General features: G+C 44.4%; 1 protein-coding gene across 1 annotated transcript in view; it reads left to right on the top strand.

The window, feature by feature from the left end:
* LOC144806338 (uncharacterized) overlaps nt 1-22,161 on the top strand; it is a 55,744-nt gene extending 33,583 nt beyond the window's left edge. Inside the window, exons 3-4 of the mRNA XM_078672723.1 lie at nt 16,099-16,110; nt 20,411-22,161. Coding sequence (XP_078528849.1) covers nt 16,099-16,110; nt 20,411-21,807 — 1,409 coding nt within the window. The 3' untranslated portion in view covers nt 21,808-22,161. The remainder of the gene's footprint in view (nt 1-16,098; nt 16,111-20,410) is intronic.
* Nucleotides 22,162-22,481: the final 320 nt, after the last annotated feature.

Genomic DNA, 22,481 nt, shown 5'->3' on the forward strand with positions numbered 1-22,481 from the left:
CCCAGGCAAACGAGTATTGAGAGATTCTGCTGCTATGGTGTCACAACAATGTGATGTATTAAATTTAAAGAAGAACTCATCTAATAGCTTCTCGTTGGCTTCACTTGGCCAGAATTTTGTGTTCCCTATTTATCACAGTTACCAGATCCAGGTTTGAGAAAAGAAATCCTAATGGGCTTGGGAGGGGGGTATGTAATCCAATCTATTCATCCCACCCATATAGGACAGGGGTGCAAAATAATAGTGGTCTTTGTCTCTGCCCTTTGAAAGCCAAATGCACTATTATGCATATTCTTATGGACTGCATTTTTTATCTTGCAAATCTTTTCAAGCTTTTAAGACCTTTGTTTTTTAAATATGATACTCTTCATAGGAAAAAAGCGGTGGAGTTACTTTCTGAGATGCAATATTTAGATGTGGCAGTTGGGATTGCTCGGCTCTTACGATTTGTTAAAAAGAATTTAAAAAAATGAAATGTAATGGAGATGGGGTGGTGAGGAGGGGGGTTTATTTTAAGGGTTTTAATTAATGTGTATTTTTTTATAATGTTTTATGGACAATTGTCTAAATAAACTTGTTTTTAAACCTAGAACAACTCTACCCCACTCCTCTCTAAAGCACTCCAGTGTATGCCACTCTACTATACGCAATTGCAGTGTATACCACACCATACTCCACTGTACAGCAATGTAAAGCCTCTCAATGCCACTACACAACACTCTATTTCATGCTATATCACTTTACGCCAAAAGACCATCTCCAAGAGTATTTATCAGTTCATGTTCGGTTATTTAGTTCAAAAGCAACCACAAGGTGTACCAATGTGTTCACTAGTCGGGTAACAGAAATATAAGAAGGAAAAAAAGACCCAAAATGTGCCACAACAAACAGGGGGGCATATTTCCAACGTTAAGCGATATTTATCGCTAACGATGCTTAGCAACAAATTTTTTAACGCTAAGCATCGTCAAAAATTATCGCAGATAAACCTTGCTATTATCAAAGTTTATCGCAAATGCGATAAAAAACGGCCGCAATGCATGAATATCGCTGAAAAGTCAGCGATATTCATGCATTACCGAGCTAATGCTCTTAGCCATGTTATCCACCTCCCATTGGATAACATGGCTAAGAACTGCTCAGGGCAGGTGTTAGTTTTTGGAGATATTCGCGCTTAGCGCGAATATCTCCAAAAGTTGGTAATAGGAGATAGCGATGTTAGCGACTGTTTCCAGTCGCTAACATCTTGGCACGCCCACTTTGCATGTCATTAGTGATAAATATCACTGACATGCAAAGTGGGGCCTAAGATGGTCGCTATCTCCTACTAGCTGTCGCTAACTGGTGTTAGCGACAGCTAGGTAATAGGGAGATCATTTTATCTTCGCTTTCTTGGCTTTTAAAGCCAAAAAAGCGGAGATAAACCCCCTTGATAATATGCCCTAGGTTCTTTATTATCAAGAACTCTGTTGCATCAAGAACAAACCAGCATTGGCATAGCCAATAGGTCTTGCCTTTGGAACCTTATAAGTGTTTAGCCATGCAACAGTTGATGTTGTTGCACCAAGGAAATTGTGCTGCATAACGAAATACTTATTAGGTCCAAAAAGCTAGACCTATTGGCCATGCTAATTGCTGTACTACAATACCTAAGGAACCCGACGTGGATGAAAGGCAGACTGGGACATCATATGTCCCATTCCAACTGAAAACAAATAGGCCATAAAACGTTACTAGAGAATTGGAATGAACCCAATGGTGAAATGATCCGTAGGAAGAAAAAACTCACCAGCAAAGGACACAGAGTCCCCAAATTCTTAAGCAAAAATCAGAAACCGGTAAGGGGACACAGGGATGCGTGGTAACCTGATCAAAAGACAGAAAACAATACAGTTGGAATATGCTACCCTGTAAAAATGCAGACCAGAGTAGTGAATACGAGAGCCTAGGAATACTTCTATAATTTAACAACAAATGCGTGACTGCTACCTGTGAAAGCTATTATGAATGGAGATTGGCTCAACCCGAATCTAATCCCACATGGCAACAAATGTGAAAACAAGACCAAGTCATAGTAGTGAAAAAGTATCAGAAAAAAGACATATAAGCGTTCCTTACCGGTGCATCTGTGACCGCCATCCATATATAACCCGAAACCAACAAAGTAGTCAATGCACGCAAGAAAACATAGTGTGTTTATGTAGAAACCGGATGTAAAAACATGACGCGAACGTCATAATCTTGGTCCACCTTAAAAGTGCAGTGCTCATTTCTACTAGTGCGCTGGCTCAAAGCCTGAATAACGTTGTATGAGCTTGTGAATGGTGAGTGAGTCTCAATCTGCAAACATCAAAGAATAATTTAAGCATATGAAAAATGCATCCGCAAAGAATAAACCTCAAAGTGCAAAGGAAGGGAAAGTGAAACAAGAAGCGCGAGCAAGATGGAGAGGCGGAGCGAGGCGCGTGCTTCGGAGAGTAGTCTGCTCTTTTTCGAAGGACACACTCCTGCTAGTGGCGTGCCCCTGTGCGCTCCCGCAAGGTGTATGCCGCCACAAGCACGAGTGCAGTGCTTAAAAAAGAGCTGAACGACGGCTAAAGGTCTCCTATGCAGGGCATGTGCGCTGCGTAGGCGAGACCTAAAAACACACCGCAAAAAGTGTACAACACATGGAGCCCCTGGGCATGAAGAACGCCACAAGATGTCCAGTGTACCTGTGGAAAAGTCCCCACCTATGAAACATCCAAGTGGTTGAATCCTGGTCAGTTCTATCCAAAATCAATCCTCACAATCTGTATTTCATAAAGAAATGTTCAATCCTTTAAAACAAATGTTTTACACCATGAAATATACAATCACACTTAAAACTCCAATCCTGGATTAATGTAAGCATTCTCATAATCAAACTGTATATACATAATACATAAATACCATCTGGGACACTCTCCCAAAACAAATATTATGTAACTCTGTGTTTAAATGTTAGATTGTGCACGAGTCAGGCTCCCACTCAAACCCACTTTAAAACAGACCAGCCAATGCAATTAGGAAAATACATTAACACAACCGAGATTCCCTAAAATGAATAATTCCTAAAATTAAAACAAACTGCATATCCATCGCACTGACAGCCTAGTAATGCTGCATCTGTGTGGCGTGCTGGATTGTAAATGCTGTGTTTGTATTGTGTGTCTTAAGACCATCCATGTCTGTGACTAGTGTTGCCATCTCAGATGGTTTTAGGTGTCAACCCTGTCTGTAACATCTAAAAATCTAAAACCCCAAGTCTTTACAGGTATAAATGCTTGCTTATGTGAAATATTTAATGCTGGAGCCTGGAGGCGGCTGTTCCATCAGCGGCCACCAGAGGGCGCTCCTCACCTGCTGATGAATCCACTGAACTGCACATTGTATGAAAGGAGAAGGGTTTCCTCTTCCGGGTCAGCGGCGGCAGAGACAGCACCGGCAGCGGCGGCGATATCACTTCCTGTCTCTCCTGGTGTGTGCAGCCTGCTGCCGAGGAGGAAGGAGCCCTGTCTGTGGGGGCCGTGACCTTCATCTGCAGACCCTCACAGACCCCAGATCTGCCCCCCTAGATCCCAGATCTGCCCCTGCCCCCCTCCCCCAAGTCCCAGGAGGAGGAGAGAGCCTGGACACGTCTGCACAGGTCTCTGCTCAGGTAGGAGATTGTCAGCACCTTCTGCTGTGTTTGTAGAAATAGACTGAATAATCCTGGAGGGAATCTCTGCAGGAGCCGGGCTGAGCTGGGCTCTTCTATCCGGGGGCCCTGGGGCTGAGCTGGGCTCTTCTATCCGGGGCCCTGGGGATGAGCTGGGCTCTTCTAACCGGGGCCCCTGGGGCTGAGCTGGGCTCTTCTATCCGGGGGCCCTGAGGCTGAGCTGGGCTCTTCTATCCGGGGCCCCTGGTGGCTTTCCTTCCGGCCCTGGGGGTGTTTATGGGCATCATGTGTGTTAAAGAGGGGATCTGTGCACTGCTGCACCGCATCTTACTGCACTGTGAGGAATCTCAGCATACTGGACTGTATATTACTGTACTATGGCAAATATGTTCCACTGCATCTTCCTGCCCTGTGAGGAATCCGTGCATGCTGCTCTACAAACTACTGCACTGTGAGGAATCAGTGCCCGCTGCACTGATCTGCACTGCACTATCCATGCATTCTACACCGCATCCCACTGCACTGTGAGACACCTGTGCATGCTGCACTGCTTTTTACTGCATTGAGGAATCTGTCCACCCTGCTTTTTACTACACTTTACGAAATCTGAGCACGCTGCTGTGCATTATACCGCAATATGAGGGATCTGTGCACACTGTGCTGCATCTTACTAGACTTTAAGAAATCTGTGCACGCTACACTGCATCATACTATAATATGAGGGATCTGTGCACACAACACTGCATCTTACTACACTTTAAGAAATCTGTGCACGCTGCACTGCATCATACTGCAATATGAGGGATCTGTGCACACTGTACTGCATTTACTACACTGAGTAATCTGTTCACACCACACTGTTTTTTCTGTGTGACGGCAATATATGGGCTGCACTGCTTTTTGTTGTACTGACGAATCTGTGCACACTGCACTGCTTTTTACTATGCTCTGTGTACACACTTCATTACTTGTAATTGACTATGATAAAGCATTGCATGCTGCTGTTTACTGCACAATGAGATATATGTGCACACTGCACTACTGTTTGCTACACCTTGAGAAATAATAGGACGCTGCACAGCCTTTTACTACTCGAGGAGAAATCAGTGTACACTTCAGTGATGTTTACTGTACTCTGGAATCTGTACACACAAGGCTGCTGTATGAGAAATATGTGCACAATGGATTGTGCATTCTGAACTGCTGTTTAATACACTTTGAAAAATCTTTCAACACTACTGAGATTTGTTCTGATCAATTAGTAATGTGTGCGTACCCCACTGCTTTTCTGCTACACTGTTGGAGCACTATTAGCACTATGAGAAATCTGTTATGCCCTTTGGTTTAAAAAATGCCCTTGTCACCTTCCAGAGGTTGGTGAATCAAGTCCTGACTGGGTTGGAGTCCTTTAGTGCAGCTTATCTTGATGATATTGCTGTCTTTAGTTCCACCTGGCAGGATCACCTGATCCACCTTGGGAAGGTTTTAAAAGCCCTGCAAACGGCAGGCCTAACCATCAAGGCATCCGAATGCCAGCTAGGGCAGGGCACTGTGGTGTAGCTGGGCCACCTTGTTGGTGGAGTCCAGGTACAACCTTTACAGCCCAAGAGCCAGGTTATCCTGTACTGGGCATCTCCAACAACCCAGGCCCAAGTCAGGGCATTCCTTGGCTTGACTGGGTACTACAGGAGGGTTGTGAAGGGATATGGGTCCATTGTGTCTCCCCTCACAGAACTCACCTCCAAGAAAATGCCCATAAAGGTAAACTGGACAGTTAGTTGTCAAAAGACTTTTGGCACCCTGAAAGAAGCAATGTGCTCAGCACCAATTCTGAAGCCCCCAGATTATGCCAAGCAGTTCATAGTGCAGACTGACGCCTCTGAGCCAGCGATAGGAGCGGTCTATCCCAGACCAATGATGAAGGCCAAGACCAACCTGTTGCTTTTATAAGTAGAAGGCGTCTCCCCACGGAGCAGAGTTGGAGTGCCTTTGAGAGGGAGGCCTTTGCTGTGGTTTGTTCCCTTAGACCATTCTTGTTTAGTACTCACTTCCTAGTTCAAACTGATCACAGACCTCTCAGATGGCTAATGCAAATAAAAGGAGAAAATCCTAAAGTGTTGAGGTGGTCCATCTCCCTACAGGCAGCGAAAATTACTGAAAAAGCATATTCATTTCAATGTTCTGTATTTGCTAACTGTTGCATCCTTCTGCATACCCTGTAAATCAAACAAAGTACAATTTCTATTGCATTTTCAAACTGTTCTATATCCAGTAACTTATTACTGAAAAGTATTTAATGCATACCTGTGCCACGTTTATTTGTCATTTGCTGACTGAGTGTGTACATCAAATGCTTAACACTGTCCTCTGATACTGCCTTACTGCTCGACCAAGCTAAGTTTTTTTGCTACAAGTAATGGATGGGACGGAAGTCTATGTAAGGTTTGCTTCCAGAAGCATGAAAGATTTGGAAACACAATATTCTGTGATAGAAAGTGATATGTTGGAATGCGTTTTGGGTGTCGGCAAGTGTAAGCCATATCTCTTGAAAAGAAAATTTAGCTTGAGGACCGATCACAGACCACTCGTTGCTATTTTGTCTAGAATCCAAATTAAGATCCTCAGCCAGATTATCTATCAAATGTTTGGAGTTTTACTGTGATTAAAATTGCAGGATGAAAGAACATTAGAGTGGACTTTCTGTGTAGGTTACCATTAGATTTGTGTTCAGTAGATTTACAGGAAGAAATTGAGGCATGTATCATTGCATAAGTTGAAGATTTGGTCATTTGTTCCAATTTAATGGAATTGTGTGATCGGTTGAGGGAGGATACTGTATTGACCAAGGTCATGAATTTTGGGAAATTTGGGGGGCTGAGGGAAAAAACTTTGGAGAATTCTTTGCAATCTTATTGCAAGGTGGCGGATGAGCTATCTTTGGAAGGAGGATTGTTGGTAAGAGGTGATAAGTTAATTCCACAAGGATGTTTCCACCAAATGATTTTGGAGACAGCTCATGTAGGCCTTCTGGGTATGAGTGCCACTAAGCGCAGGATAAGAAATGATTTCTGGTGCCCTGGAGTGGATGTGGAGGTAGAAGGATTAGTGAGAAATTGTGCACCATGCTGTTTGAGTGATAAACATTTGGTGACCTCTGTGTGCACAGCTGTGGCTGTTTAAGGTCCTGGTGAGGTGTGGCAGAGAATTGTGGTTGATTTTTTTGGGACCCTTTTCATGAATTACCTTCCAATATGATGAACTATTGTAATGATGGATCATCTTTCCAGGTGGGTGGAAGTACGTGGTATAGCCAAACCCAACACGAACTCTGTGATTCCTTTTGTTTGTGAAGTGTTTTTTATAGAGAATGGACTCCCGAGGAGCTGCTCACTGACAATGGAGTTCAATTTACTTCTTCCACCATGACAGAGATTTTAGGCAAGTGTGGGGTGGAACATTTATGCACGCCATTGTACCACCCTCAGGCCAACTAAAAGTGGAGTGTATCCAGAGCGCGGTGACATCCAGAGTAGACAGAGTAGACTGTGAGATTTAGTGTGGGCTTATAGATCTACACCTCATTCGATCTCTGGTAAAGCACCTTTTACACTCAAGAGGGGGAGGAAAGTGGTGTCCTCGTTGTGTCCTTTTTGAAGATGGAGGTGATGGGTCAAGGATGTGATGAATGTCTACAGCAAGTGATGATGCCGGGAAATTGAGAGACAAACAGTTGTGCTCGGTGTCAGAGGGACGTGAGGTGTAACGAAAAATATGTCAAGGAGGTCAAATTCGAAATGGGTGATTCGGCATGTGTCAGGAAGACCCCATTTTGTTAAGAAAGACATCTTTGAAATTTTGAGATCCTGTTGGAGTCATTGAGGTTAGATGCAATGCTGTTCGTGGTTCGAATGGGCAATGGTGCAATAATTGGAAAATGTAATAATGAAAGTGAAAAAAAATGTAAGTGACAAACAAGTGTCTGTTGCAGGGAATGGTGCAGAGTTCCTGCTTAAGAAGGAGTACTCGTGTTATCAAAGTACCTAAAAGATACGCTCCTCTTACATGTTGAGTTGCGTCTGGCTAGTTTTTCATATTTACCTTGGGTATTGCTTTCCTCTGGTTCTCTGTGTTGCTTTCTTGTCCTGTTTTGTGTGTGGTAGTGTCTCTGTGGTTCTGTATGTGTGTGTGAGGTGTTAAAAAAGGGGAGAAGATGGAATTTCTTATATGATGGTTTGAATAGTGTTATTGTTGCAAGGATCCACTGGGCCTTTTACACCTGTGTAACTGGTTCTTCTGGATATCAATAAACTTCTCAAAAGTCACCCCCACCTGGTGGATTGGTGCTATTTCTGCATGGTTTCTACGCCTCTGTGTTCCGGGGGTTCTTGCCTGTCCTCCCCCATGCCCTCTGCATGTTTGCTGCCACTGCCTCATACAGTAAATAGTGGTGGGAGGGTAGAGTATATTTGTTTACGAGATCTACAAAGTTCCTTAGTTTTCCACCTGATACCAGTTCCCTAGCACTTTCCTACCCTTTCTCTCCCACAACCCAGACCAATATCCCTCATGCGAGAGTTGTAGTAATGCCGACAGTGTAAGGGTCTTCGCATACGGAACCCTCATTTGTGTTCGCTGCAAGACCCAGGCCCATTGAAATTGCAGGGTATCCAGAAAAAGACCAGAATATTTAACGCTTGTTTGAGCATTAGGGCTCATCAATCTGGCCCATAGCGTGGTACTGGTGGAGAGAAAGTGTACGCCAGTCGCTATCACGCCCCCTCCTCCCCCATCAACAATGTCTTCAGTAAGCTGGCCATTTCAGGTGTGTCGCCAGGCAATAAAGCTCCAAGTAAGAGACGGCTAACCCACCTCCATCAGAGGGGAGCCGTAGTTTGGTTAATGCCAGTCTATGACGTCCTGTGCCTTATATGAGGTATATCAATAGGCAGTTCATCTCCCAAAAGATGGATTATGTGAGCCAAATTGGGTGAGATGCAAAGTAATACAAGAGACTGGGAAGGAAAACCATCTTCGCAGTATGACGCTGCCTGCGACGGATAGAGGAAGCATTAGCCACAAATTTATGGAAGTCTGCAAAAATCATTGCTAGTTGAAGATTGGCCAAGACCGGCCAAGTTGTAGTAAATTCGAATGGCCAGGTAGCATAATGTGACTGGTTTCGAGCAGAGATCGTGCCTCATTTCTGGCAGAATTGCGGCTATTTTCGGAGTGTGTATCCGGAATGCATTCGACTTATCCCAATTCACCTGGACTCCCGACATCTGGCTAAAATCATCCAAAGAGCTAAATGCGTGGTCCACATTTGCGTGTTTCCCACGCTGGTACACTTATAAATCATCCCCGTATAGGGACATATAGATGGGGTGGCCGTCAATCACTATTCCTCGATAGTGATCGGTGGTGCAGAGCATCAGGGCAAGGGGCTCAACAGCCAAGGCACATGGCACTGGCGACAGCGGCAACCCTGTGTGGCATCGGTCTCCACCCTACAGGGTGCTAATATAATATCACACCCCATTTCAGACCGGAGACTTCAGGGGCAAATATAGCAGACGTGTCCAGGTGAGGAAGCCATTCCGCAGTCCCATGCTGGCCAGAGTAGCATAAAGAAAGTCTCAGCGCCGATAGTCACATGCTGTCTCTGTGTCAGTGCCAATCACTAGTGCTTTAGGATAGTCCACTAATGGGCTATGGAGCATTAGGCGAATGTTAGGGCTCATACTGGGTTTAGGTATAAAACCCATTTGATCCGTTTGAATAAGATCACCTGGATCGGGGCCCAGTCACCAACATTTTAACTAAGCAGTTTATAATCTACATTTAATATGGAGAGCAGTCATAGGATGTTATCTTATCACTCTACCCTTTTTGTGGAGTGGAAAAAATAGGGACTCTCCCTTCATTGGTGGGAGACCCCTCACTGCTCTTGCTACATTAAGCAATGTAGTCAAGATTGGGGTAAGCGTGTCTACACACGATGCATAGAATTCCGGATGCAAACCAGCTGAGCCTCATACGGTGCACAGGGCTTTATTCACCCCCTCACTTCCTGGACTGTGATATCATCTCCTAGGGATGCAGCCACTACCAGTGACATTTGCTTTGTACTTGCCCATAGAACATAATCCTGCACTGGCTGGGTGGGGGCCACATCAGAGCACCCATAGACGTTAGAATAATAGACAGCAAAGGCCGTATTAATCTCGGCCTACCTGTAAACGAGGTCATCCGCCCCTTGTGGCGCATCTGCAGTATTTTGGGAACCCTGTATATCAGGATTGGCCAACCACACTACTAATCTGCCGGATTTATAACATTCTATGTGTGCCCTAGTTTTATATCTGCTCCATAATCGTATTCCGGGATTTGCTCCACTAGTTTGAGGAGTTTTTCCCTTTCTGCTCTCAGTCTGTCATGAAGCACCTGTGCTCCCTCTGTTGGTAGATCCAGTTTTATTAAGAGGTGCTCCAAGTGTTTAATCTCAGTATGAAGCGGAGCCCGAGTCCCTACTACTGCTGAGATGCTGCAACCACGTACCAGTAGATTGAATGCTTTCCACTCCGCTAGTGTGGAAGTCGTACCCGTATTCTCCATAAAGTAATTACTGATCACGTTCCCTAGGGTAGATCTGAAGACTGGGTCATAAGCTTTGCAGTATTGAGCTTTCATGCCGCAGTGCGCGGTCTGGACAACGCCCAGACCAGAATCCGTAATAACGGGTGGTGGTCACAGTACTTTTCGCTAGACATTCGACCCTTCTAGCTCTCGCATGTACACTATACGAGCATAAAAAGGTACTTAAGTGTACTGATAGCGTGTGTGAACCCAAGTAATAAGAATCGAAGCCGCCCTCCGGAGCTAAGATCTCCAGGTATCAACAAATCCTCAATTGTTAATCCAACATCGAAATGCGTCAACAGTTTTATGTAGTGGGGATGTGGGCAGTGGGGGTGTGATCTATCTAAAGTGACATCAACCATGCAGTTAAAATCTCCTTCAAATAACATATAGTAATGATGTATTTGGGTGACGAGAACATTAGGGAGAATAGGAATGATAGCTTGGCCCACATTGGGGGCATAAATGTTCACAAAGGCTATAGCTTTGCTATCCAATTTGCCTGCTAATACCACATAGTGACCTTCTGGGTCTATGATCTCAATCTGTGAGAGAAACGAGGTCCCAGGAAGTATACATGATGGCGAAGATTTTCCCCCTTCATCGCCTCTGCAGCGCTAGGCCCACAAAGCAGTTCTGTTTGAGGTATCTGTGAGGGCTATCCCCTGTGGTCCCGTAGCCCACCCATAGGCGTTGTTTCAAGAGTACCCAATTGGTGCGTTCCAGATCTGTGGCAGAATGATATGCTTCCTGTGAGAGCATGGCCAGTCCTGGTGTCTCACCTCGCCAGAAGTATGTTTTAATGGCTGCGTCTATTAGGCATAGTTCTGATGCCGGGAACAGTATAGGCAGCATGCTGAAAATGTACTTAAACATTGGGCTACCACCATGTTCACAGTTTGGACTCGTCCCCCACAGCGACAATTGCAGTTTGATCCATTTAGTGAACTCTATGTGCATTTGATCAGTCAGTGCAGTCATATTGTCTTTGATCATCGTTGGAAAATTAGTAGTAATCAATACTCGTAATATTTCATCTTGGTGGCGATTTACCAAAATGGATGTGCAAGGAGGGCTTCCCTCGTTGTATAGACCATCAAGGGTGAGACTCATATGGTAACATCGGCGCTGGCAGCAAACGTTCTGCAGAGGGTAAAGTGAGGAGTATGTTGCCTGCATACAGCTTAATTTTCAGGTTGTCAGCTTTAGTTTCAGTTCCCCAAATGTCTTCTGAGCAGTATAGAGTGAATATGAGGGTCTCTGGTGCTGCCAGGAAGAGTATGGGTGAAAGGGGACATCCCTGCCTCATGCCGCAACCAATTTGCTTCTTTCTCTCCCTTTTGCTCTTCTGTTTGTTCTAATCCAAATGCACACTTCACATTATGTGTTGTATGCATGCTCAAAATTTAGATTTTCCTAAGTGTAAAGATTCAGAAAGTCTCGTGTATTAAGCATTTCATTCCTAGCTTTATCAGCATCCAAGTTAAACGCAGTTACAAAAAGACTGCACTGCCCAGAGCCCATTGGAAGGCATGACTACAGAAAACTGCACCTAGTGCAACGTCATGACACACTAGGTATCGTTGATAATCCTTCCGTGTATGCAGCAAGTCCTCTTCTCTGATAATGCACATTGAAAATAAGATGCATAGGCTTTTCTGTTTTCAGTTTCTATGGGTTCTAAATTATGTTTTTTTTCCAGTGTTTTGCAAACTTTTAAAACATTTTTTATTTTTTTTGCTCTGTACAAAATCACAGGGCTAGTGAGTTTATTTCATTCTCTTGCTTGTCCCTATTGTCATTTCTAATATCCATCTATCTTCTCCTTACTAATTTTTTTTATTTGTTCTTTCAGGTAATGTTTTGTTGATTTGATCACCTCCAAACCTTTCTCATTTCCCATCGATCTCTTTCCAGCAGTCTAGTCCCAGGATGTGCAGAATGGAGGTATGTTTGCATCTCATTATCTCATAAATATTTGATTGCATTTTTTATTTTTGTAAAACATCAACAAGTGGAAACTCTTTGAGCGATACAGGTTGCAGGGAACATCAATTACATAATATTTGGCCCATATGTAGAGCACATCATGGTTGGGAAGCATTGCCAGTTACATCAGTGTCAGAGCAAGATCTACTAACTCCTTCCATGCCTTGGACGTAACGGTTACGTCCAAGGTTGTGGCGCTCCGTTGCCAAGGAAGTAACTGTTACATCCAAAGCCCACTATTTTGAAATCTTTCTGCTGCAAACAGCCTTGAGATCTGGTGAAGAGCTTTCCGAGCTGCCCAAAGCACTTTTTTTCAGTGTACTGACAATCAGCACGCATGGCGTGCTGACGTCACAACAGTGAAAGTGAAATTTGCCGATCGCCTCATTTCACTTTCACTGCCTACATGCTCCTGGGGCTATCTCACCCCGAGCACGTAGGTAGACAGGAGAGGTATCATTGAAAAGGGGAGAATCGAGTGGATCTCAGCTTGGGGATCGCTGCAAAAAAATAAAAAAATTCTCACAGTTCTGTGTGGGTACACCATGCTGGCAGAATTTGCCTACCACCTGACGTTCCCCTCGTTCTCCTGAAAAAAAATGATGCCTCACTTGTTTGGGTGGCCAAGGGTCTGCGACTGGGAAAGGCCAAAAATGTAGAGATTGAGGAATTAGCACTGTGAGCTCTAAGCACCATATATTTTTTTACATTTGTTTAGGCGATTCTGCATTGGACACCCAAACAAGTGAGGTGTCATTTTTATTTTTTAAAGGGAACGCTGGGTGGTAGGAAATTTGTGCCGGCATGGTGCTCTCAAACGGAAATGTGAAGATAATATAATTTTATTAGCAAAATTGGAGATTTCTAGGGGATTCTTGGTAAGAAAACATTGGGGAATCCACTCAAGTCACCCCTCCCTGGACTCTCCCGGGTGTCTAGTTTTTAAGAAATGTCTGGGTTTGGTAGGTTTCCCTAGATGGCCGCCAAGCCCGTGACCAAAAGCACAAGTGAGTCCCTCGCAAAACCTTGCCTTTTTGTGATCGATAATTTTGAAGTCTCCACAGTATGTTTTGGGCAATTTCCTGTTGCTATGATTCCCTAAGTGCCGGCTGATCTAGGGTCCAAAATGCACAGGTAGGCACATTGTGAAAAAAGTGGAGAGGAGTTGGCCTAACGGCTAGGGCTGTCGCCCTCGAACCTGGGGAACTGGGTTCGAGTCTCGGCAATGACAGATGAACATCCTGTGATTCTGGGCAAATCACTTAATCTACCCGTGACTAGCAAAACTGAATGTGTCCTCATGTAATGCAACTGTAGCGATCTAAGGCGCTTTGATACCCAATTCGGGTCAAGTTTGCGATATATAAAACTCTGTAAAAACAAGCACTGGCGTTGCCAGTAGGTCTCGTAGAATGCAGTGCATCCTTCTTGCTGTAGTAGGGCGATTGGGTGGCTGTTGGTAATTAGAGAGTGGCCGGAGGGAAGCAGGATTTGGGCAGGAGAGCTGAGATAGCATGTTAGGGGAGGAGAAGCCGCAGAGCGCACGCTGGGCGAAGCCCTTTGATGTGCTGTGCGGCCGTGAATGCCAGCGTGTTAGGGGAGGAGAAGCCGCAGAGCGCACACTGGGCGAAGCCCTTTGATGTGCTGTGTGGCCGTGAATGCGCGTGCTTGTTTGCTCACGTGATTCACGTGAACTTTAAGAAAACTGCACGAACGAAACCCTTGGTTTCACGATTGTTTTCAGCACTTGAATTCTCGCTCCCTCAATGCGCTTGCGCGCATTGATAGGTCACGAGACCTAAAAAAGGGGTCAGTTTTCCTTGCAAAAAAATATGTGACCACTTTGATTTTGTTTTTGGGCTGTTTCCTGTTGCGGGCACTAAACCTACCCACAGGTACCAATTTTATCGAGAGACTTGGCGGAATACTGGGTGGTTGCAATTTTGTGGGTCCCCACAGATTCCAGAACTTTCCATCACAGAAATGTGAGGAAAATCTTTTTTGTTTTACAAAGTTTGAGGTTTGCAAGGGATTCTGGGTAACAGAACCTGGTGAGAGCCACACAAGTGCCCCCATCCTGGATTCCCCTGGGTGTCTAGGTTTCAAAAAATGCCCATGTTGCATTTTAACCCATTATCTGTCACGGGCACTAGGCCTACTCACACGAGTGAGGTGCCGTTTGTATTGGTAGACTTAGTGGAACCCAGAATAGTAGAACAAGTGTTATTACCAGTTGTTTTTCTACACCTTTCTGCCTTCCAAATGTAAGACAGCGTGTAAAAAAGAAGACATTTTGAAAAATGCCCCCTAATTCACATGCTGGCATTGCTACGCACAAATTCCGAGATGTGCAAATAACCACTGCTTCTAAACTCCAAATCTTGTTCCCAATATGAGAAATACATAGGTTTCCTTGATACCTATTATTCACTCTTTATATCTTACCAAATGAATTGTAGTATACCCAGTACACAATGAACACCCATTGAAAGGTGCTGCTTAGTTATTGGCTCTGGGTATCTCGGGTTCCTCGTGGATCTACAATCCCGATATATCCCGGCTACCAGAGGGGTCCTGCGAATATAACGGTATATTGCTTTAAAAAATCTAGCATAGTTTGAAGAAGTTACAGGTGAATATGTAGGCACAAATGGCTGTTGTTTTGAACTCAAATTCAATATTTTTTTATTTCAACTGTTACTTTCTATAGGAAAACCTTGAAGGATCTACACAATTGACCTCCTGCTAAATTCAGAATTATGTATTTTTTTCATAAATCTATAGCTTTCTGAGAGCCATTATTGGTTTTACACCCATTTCTACCACTAACTTGAAGGATGTTGAAAGGACAACAAAATATGAAAATAGGCTATTTCCTAGTAAAATGCCAAACTGTGTAGAAAATTTTGGTTTTATGACAAATGTCTGCCTGTTCCTGAAAGCTGGGAAGATGGTGATTTTAACACCACAGACCCTTTGCTGATACCATTTGCAGGGAAAAAACTGACGCTGTCTTCTGCAGCACTATTTTCCCATTAAAGTTTTTTTTTGCGGTATTTTGCCTAATTTCTCTCTCCCCTCCAGGAGAATCCACAAACCCTGGGTGCCTTTAGAATACTAAGGATGTTGGAAGAAAAGGACGCTAATTTATGTGGACAAAAAGGTACGGGTGCCTAAGCGCAAACTCCCCCAAATAGCCAAAAAAGGAAGTGGCACAAGGGGGGCAAAAGGCCTGGCAGCGAGGGGGCTAAGGTAATGGGTGATCACACGGCAAGGAGGATGGTGAGGACTATGAAACATGCCAATCCTAATAGCAGACCGTTCGTCAATAAAACAATACATTATAAGGAAGTAGGATGTAAGGAGGAGGCTGCCGGGAACACGTAAGGGTAGATCAACATAATGTCTAATCCATGCAATCTGCCAGCGCGGCTCCTGGTCCCACCATCGACGGGGAAATTGAGATCACATGAACAGGAGGATATACATCATACGTGGGTACAATTGTAGATGCAACAACTCACACAGGCTGCAATGGCATGCCTGTGGTCAGAGTTTGGAGGGTCCCTTACGGGTGGCATAACACATGGTGCAGCCCATGGGGGTCCCCTGGAGTTCCTTGACCCTAGGTACCTAGTACCATATACTAGGGACGTGCAAGGGTACCCCAGCAGCCAATTAGGAATGTACCAAGGTACTCACCATAGCCAATATAGGGAGGAAGCCCAGTGACTGGGGTCCTGATTAGCAGGATCAAAATCAGACTAGTGAGAAAAACAGTATGACACCAGCAAAAAGTGGGGGTAGCCATGAAAGCAGATCCTACTTTCCCACACCCCCACCCCTTCTCCCCACTCCTATAGAGAGTAGCATGTGTAGTGTGTTGTCCTCTGCTCGTGTACAGTGCAGGGGAGTATGCAGCCTCCTCTTAGTGTCCGGCACAGATGCCGCTTTCCAAGACATTCCTATTTGTCTCTTGAAAAGTTCATATGCAAGGTCTATGAACCGGTGTAAGTGTTTGCCCCCCTTTGCTTTAGGGTGAAGGCCTAGCAGGCAGGATTCAGGGGTAGTTGACAGTGTATGGTCTGTGAGTTCTGCTATGGTGGCTGTAACCTCAAGCCATGACACCTGTAGTGGTGTGCACACCCACACCATATGTTAGAAGCTGGCGTCAGCCAGTTTACAGCACGGACATTCTGGTGTCGAATCAGGAAACGCGCTCTTGATACGGTTGGGGTAGAGTTAACTGTAATGTGTGTAGTTAAATTGAGTGAATTGGAATCGAGGGTTCCAGGACACTTGGCTAACATGTTGTAGCGCCTGTATGCATGACTTGAGCGGTTGCAGGAGCATAGCGTTCATCTAGCCAATACAGTTCCCCGTGTGCAGCTGGTGAAAGGTCGATGGTCGGCTTTTAAAACACCTTCCTGTTGCTCTGTTCTTCAAACAATCGTTAAAGATTGGCTGAGGTGGAGTGCTCAGTGCTGTGTTATTGGAAGCCAGCATCCTACTTTCCGCTTCTATATCTCTGAATATTACTGAGCTATAAATGTTTTATTTCTGTATGATCTGGGCCTGCACCCGCTCTACATGTCATAGAGGGAAAGCTGCTGAGGAATTATCACACATGCTGCTAGTTTCAAGCTCTTCGATCACAATGCAGTAACAATCCACTATCCAGCCGCCTCACCTATCACTCGTTGACTCTGTCCCTGCCATGGACCGATAGGGAGCTCAGCTTCTTTTAGGTTAGGTTTGTGCTGTACAAATACCACATGCATAGCATCTTTTTCAAAGGAAGGACACTTTGGTGACAGCAAGCTGTGCTGCTGCATAACGCAGTTGAGATAGTAAAGAACCTTGGTGGCATGCAGCACGCTTTGGATCATTTGGCGGTGCATTTCACACTGTAAAATACTTTTATTTTACATTGTCGATCTGTGCCTCTGGCATTTTGTGTGTATTTGAAAAGCAGTGCTAAGCTTGTGGCCCTTTGTGAAAGCTGTGTAGGGACTGTGTCATTGCCAGGCATGTGTGAGAGTCGCAGAAGGCACTTTATCTTTATCTTATGTGCAGTGTGTGCTGTTCTGGTGCATTCTCCATCTTGTGGAAAGAATGAGCGCACCTCAGGATTGTTCTATTAAATGTGGCCACAGTGGTTTGTACAGGTGATGTTGAATTGCATGAGTAGGAGGAGGGATCCATTCAAAGCCGTTACCTGTCTCTACCAGAGGCTTTCGACAGAGGCCATGTTACCTTTGGACGGGCTGCGTGGCAGATGGGAGCTGGATCTTGGGAGGACCATCCCTGAGACAACGTGGCCTCAACTAGTTTGGCGCGCCTGGTAGGGCACGCGGAACGCCAGGTTCCAATTGGTCCAGTTTTTCACGCTTCACAGAGCGTATCTGACACTGGTCAAGATTTCACAATACTTTGGGGGCGCCACGTCCCTCTGCCCAAGATGCGGTACGGACGGGGCTTACTTCACCCACATGTTCTGGTCATGCGCAACGCTAGCGGATTATTGGATCGCGGTGGTAGCTTGTTTGAACGCTGTCACGGATCGACGGATAGAGGTAGACATGGGCGCTTGATTGTTGCTCTGGTTTCCGCACACCCCCCGGACAAAAGTCACTAGTAAGTTTTGTGATTTGGGCTTAATTCTAGCCAAACGAGAACTCACCTTACATTGGAAATCGTGCCGTGGCCCCAGTTATGCGCGATGGAAGGCGGGCTTCCTGCGCTGGGCGCGTGCTGAGAGCTCTCTCCGGCTGCAACAGGCCAGGCGACTAGATAACGACAAGGCAATGGAGGTGGCAAGGGCATGGGAGGCGATGGTGACAGAGCTGCAGCGGCCGGTGGATAGTTCGAGTGATGAAGAGGAGGAAGTGCTATAGAGCTGGGGACTGGATGGGTAGCCCGCTTTTGCAGCGGACTGGTTCTTAGCGCAGGACTGGTGGGCATACACGGACGTTGTCCCCCTAATACTATTGGATACGATGGAGCACATTGTTCGAAGGAGGGTACTCATGGTTGTTGCATTTGTATGAGTTGAACGGGGCACACTGTCAGGGGTGGGGAGGGCCGTTGGGGGTTGGGTATGAAGAATTTGTTGCATAAACAGCATGACTATCATTGATTATGTTGTATTATGGGACTGATGAGCATAACTGTACTGTGGTACAAGATGTTCCCTTTGATGAAAAATGCCAATAAAACTATATTTACAAAACAAAAGGAGGAGGGATCCATGAAAAGCCATGGGAATTACATGGTTAGAAAATGTTGTTTGCAGGTTTTGTGCTGGAAAAGGAATGTTGAAAGCAGGTCTATGCACCTGCACCTATGTGAGGTGCAGGTGAATACATTTGAGAACAGGCCCTTCCTTGTGTGGAGGGCAGCAGAGGTGCAGGGTATATGGACAGAGCAGTTTGACTTAAGAGATGTTTTTAAGATTATTTCGGGTGCTGAGCAAGATCCAGAGGTGAAAGGGTGCTAACAGGCTTTGGCGCACCATCTGTGCTCTTGCTACGCTGATGCACCACAGTTGTCTACTAGCAGGCCGCCAGGCTGGTGTGCTATCTCAAGCTCTAAAGTTAGAGGTAGGGCAACTAAACAACAGAGCAGGACAGCTCAATCGCCTAGTCTATTCAGGGAATTCCCACCCCGGTGGATAATACTGACAAACTAAAAAATATTTGAGAGAAGTAAAACCCCAAAGTAAATACAATCATGAAACTGCTGCTCTACTGCATATTGTGGGTGTAGTGGATGAAGCCAGGCACCTCTGCGAGCAGCAATATTTGATTCATGGCGCAACATCCTGATGTCCACCCTTCTGTCTCAAGTCTTCCTGATCCATCTCACATCTCTTACTCAAAGAGCTGTTCTTGTTTTACAAAACCTTGACCACATGCATCTACCTAAAGCTGTAACTAGTGTATGAGTCTTATGCGAGCGCCCTTTTTTTACTAACTTACTCATGAACACCTTTGCTGAAATAAGTAAGATGTGACATATTCAAAGCAACTTTTATGTAAATTTCTGTGTATGGCTAAATATGCCTTCATAAGTTTCAAAAATGGTAATTAAGAGATATTTATAGAATCAATTAAAAATTGTGTATGCACATTCCGTTATGTTTCCCTTTAAGTAATTTTAAATCTTTTTACATCTGACAGAAAACAATCTTTGATTGTACGAAATGTTTCAAAATAAGGAAGATAACACTGTAAATCTGCAAAGACGAAGTCCGAAATATTGAGTTCCAGTATTCAGGAAAACATAAGTGCCGTCAGAGCCAGCCGGACCCGAACATAAACTGAGACATCCTGAAAGAAGGGACAAGGGACACGAGAAATTCAGTGATTCCACGAGTCTCAGCTGTGCACCTCCATGCCTCAAAACGAAGAAATAACCTCTAGAAAATGAAGACAACACTGATAAACCTCCTCTTGTGTAAACATGTCCAATAATAGCTTTGATCAAGAGGTCGGTATGAGGTGGTTACAGCAGTGCTCTGCTTCCTTAAATAACACCAGGCAACCATTCTGTGCTAAAGGTGCATTGCAAACTGTTTCAGACCAATCCACAGCAAGCATTGAAAAGCGCAACGGAGTGGAGTCAGACAAGTGAAGGTTAAAAGAAATAAGGGTTCTGCTGTCTAAAATACAGAGCACTGTCCCAGTGTGCACCGACCAGAAGGACAAGGAATCTTTACCCGCAAGCGTGCAGAACCATTATCCAGTCTAAAGACACAATCGCCCACAAAGAAGCCTTACACACGTTATGAGATTGGAAAGTAGTTGGTGACATTGCACTTTATTCTTTAATCGTAAAACAAACGTGCAAAATACGACTCATACAGGGAATGCAAGAATAACACAAGTGCTTTACCAGTCATGTTGGCCCTTCAGGATGTACAGTCAATGGATGTAAACAAGTATATACCAGAGCAAGAGACGCTAACCAAGAGAGAAGTCTCAGACACATGCAGTGAGAGCTTTAGTTTGTCATCAATATTAAAACCCCATCAGCAAGCACACACAGGGAAAAAACTATTCAAATGCACTGAATGTGTAAAGAGCTTTATTCAGTTATCAGGCCTAAAAAGACATCAACGAACACACCCAGGGGAAAAACCATATCATTGCACTGAATGTATGAAGAGGTTTAATCAATTATCACACCTAAAACAGCATCAGCGAACACACACTGGGGAAAAACCATTCCAGTGCAGTGAATGTGGAAGAAGTTTTAGTGATTCATCAGCATTAAGGAGACATCTGCGAACACACACAGGGGGAAAACCATTCCAGTGCAGTGAATGTAAGAAGAGGTTTAATCAATTATCACACCTAAAACAGCATCAGCGAATACACACTGGGGAAAAACCATTCCAGTGCAGTGAATGTGGAAGAAGTTTTAGTGATTCATCAGCATTAAGGAGACATCTGCGAACACACACAAGGGAAAAACCATTCCAGTGCAGTGAATGTGAGAAGAGGTTTATTCAATTATCAGACCTAAAACAGCATCAGAGAACACACACTGGGGAAAAACCATACCAGTGCAGTGAATGTGAGAAGAGGTTTATTCAATTATCAGACCTAAAACAGCATCAGAGAACACACACTGGGGAAAAACCATTCCAGTGCAGTGAATGTGGAAGAAGTTTTAGTGTTTCATCAGCATTAAGGAAACATCTGCGAACACACACAGGGGAAAACCCATTCCAGTGCAGTGAGTGTGGAAGAAGTTTTAGTGATTCATCAGCATTAAGGCAACATCTGCGAACACACACAGGGGAAAAACCATTCCAGTGCAGTGAATGTGGAAGATGTTTTAGTGAATCTTCAACATTAAGGATTCATCAGCAAACACACACAGGGGAAAAACCATTCAAGTGCAGTGAATGTTTGAAGAGCTTTAGTCGATTATCAGACCTAAAATACCATCTGAGAACACACACAGGAGAAAAACCATATAATTGCACTGAATGTGTGAAGAGGTTTAATCAATTATCACACCTAAAACAGCATCAGCGAACACACACAGGGGAAAAACCATTCCAGTGCAGTGAATGTGAAAGAAGTTTTAGTAATTCTTCAACATTAAGGATTCATCAGCGAACACACACAGGGGAAAAACCATTCAAGTGCCGTGAATGTTTGAAGAGCTTTAGTCAATCATCACACCTAAAACAGCATCAGAAAACACACACAGGAGAAAAACCATTCAAGTGCAGTGAATGTGGGAAGAGGTTTATTCGATTGTCAGACCTAAAACAGCATCAGAATACACACACTGGGGAAAACCCATTCAAGTGCAATGGGTGTAGGAAGAGCTTTATATATTTATCAAGCCTAAAACGGCACCAGAGAACTCACACTGGAGAAAAACCATGCCAGTGCAGTGAATCTGAAAGTAGTTTTAGTGAATCTTCAACATTAAGGATTCATCCGCGAACACACACAGGAAAAAACATTCAAGTGCAGTGAATGTATGAAGAGCTTTAGTCGATTATCAGACCGAAATCACCATCAAAGAACACACACAGGAGAAAAACCATATAATTGCAGAGAATGTTTGAAGAGGTTTAGTCGATTATCACAACTAAAACAGCATCAGAGGACACACACTAGGGAAAAACCATATCATTGCCATGAATGTAAAAGTAGCTTTAGTGAATCATTAACATTAAGAAAATATCAACGAATACACACTGTAAACACCATTCAAGTGCAAGGAATGTGACAATGGATATATACACATGTGAGCAAGGGCTTGCGTAGCCCGGAACGCGTAATGCACTTTTTCCAGCTGTATCTGCCAAAATAAAGAAAACCTGTAACTGATCCTGTGGTCCGTCTCCTGTGTGAACGCCTCGCTGGTCCGTGTGGATTGGAAGTGGCGTGGAGGAGTTTTCGTGTGTATATATATATATATATATATATATATATATATATATATCCATATCCACTCGATCCTCCCGCTGAACGAAGGGACGACAAGCCACACCAGCCAGGTACGATTTAGAATTTCTTTATTGGGCACAAAAACAGACGCGTTTCGAGCACACGGGCTTTTGGTCACATGACCACCACGGACATTTTGCAAGCAATATAGTGAGCAAAATAATAACAAGGGAAGAGAGACTCTGTGTTTAACGCCA

Source organism: Lissotriton helveticus, assembly GCF_964261635.1.
Source record: "Lissotriton helveticus chromosome 1_1 unlocalized genomic scaffold, aLisHel1.1 SUPER_1_unloc_64, whole genome shotgun sequence".
Taxonomy (NCBI): Eukaryota; Metazoa; Chordata; class Amphibia; order Caudata; family Salamandridae; genus Lissotriton; species Lissotriton helveticus.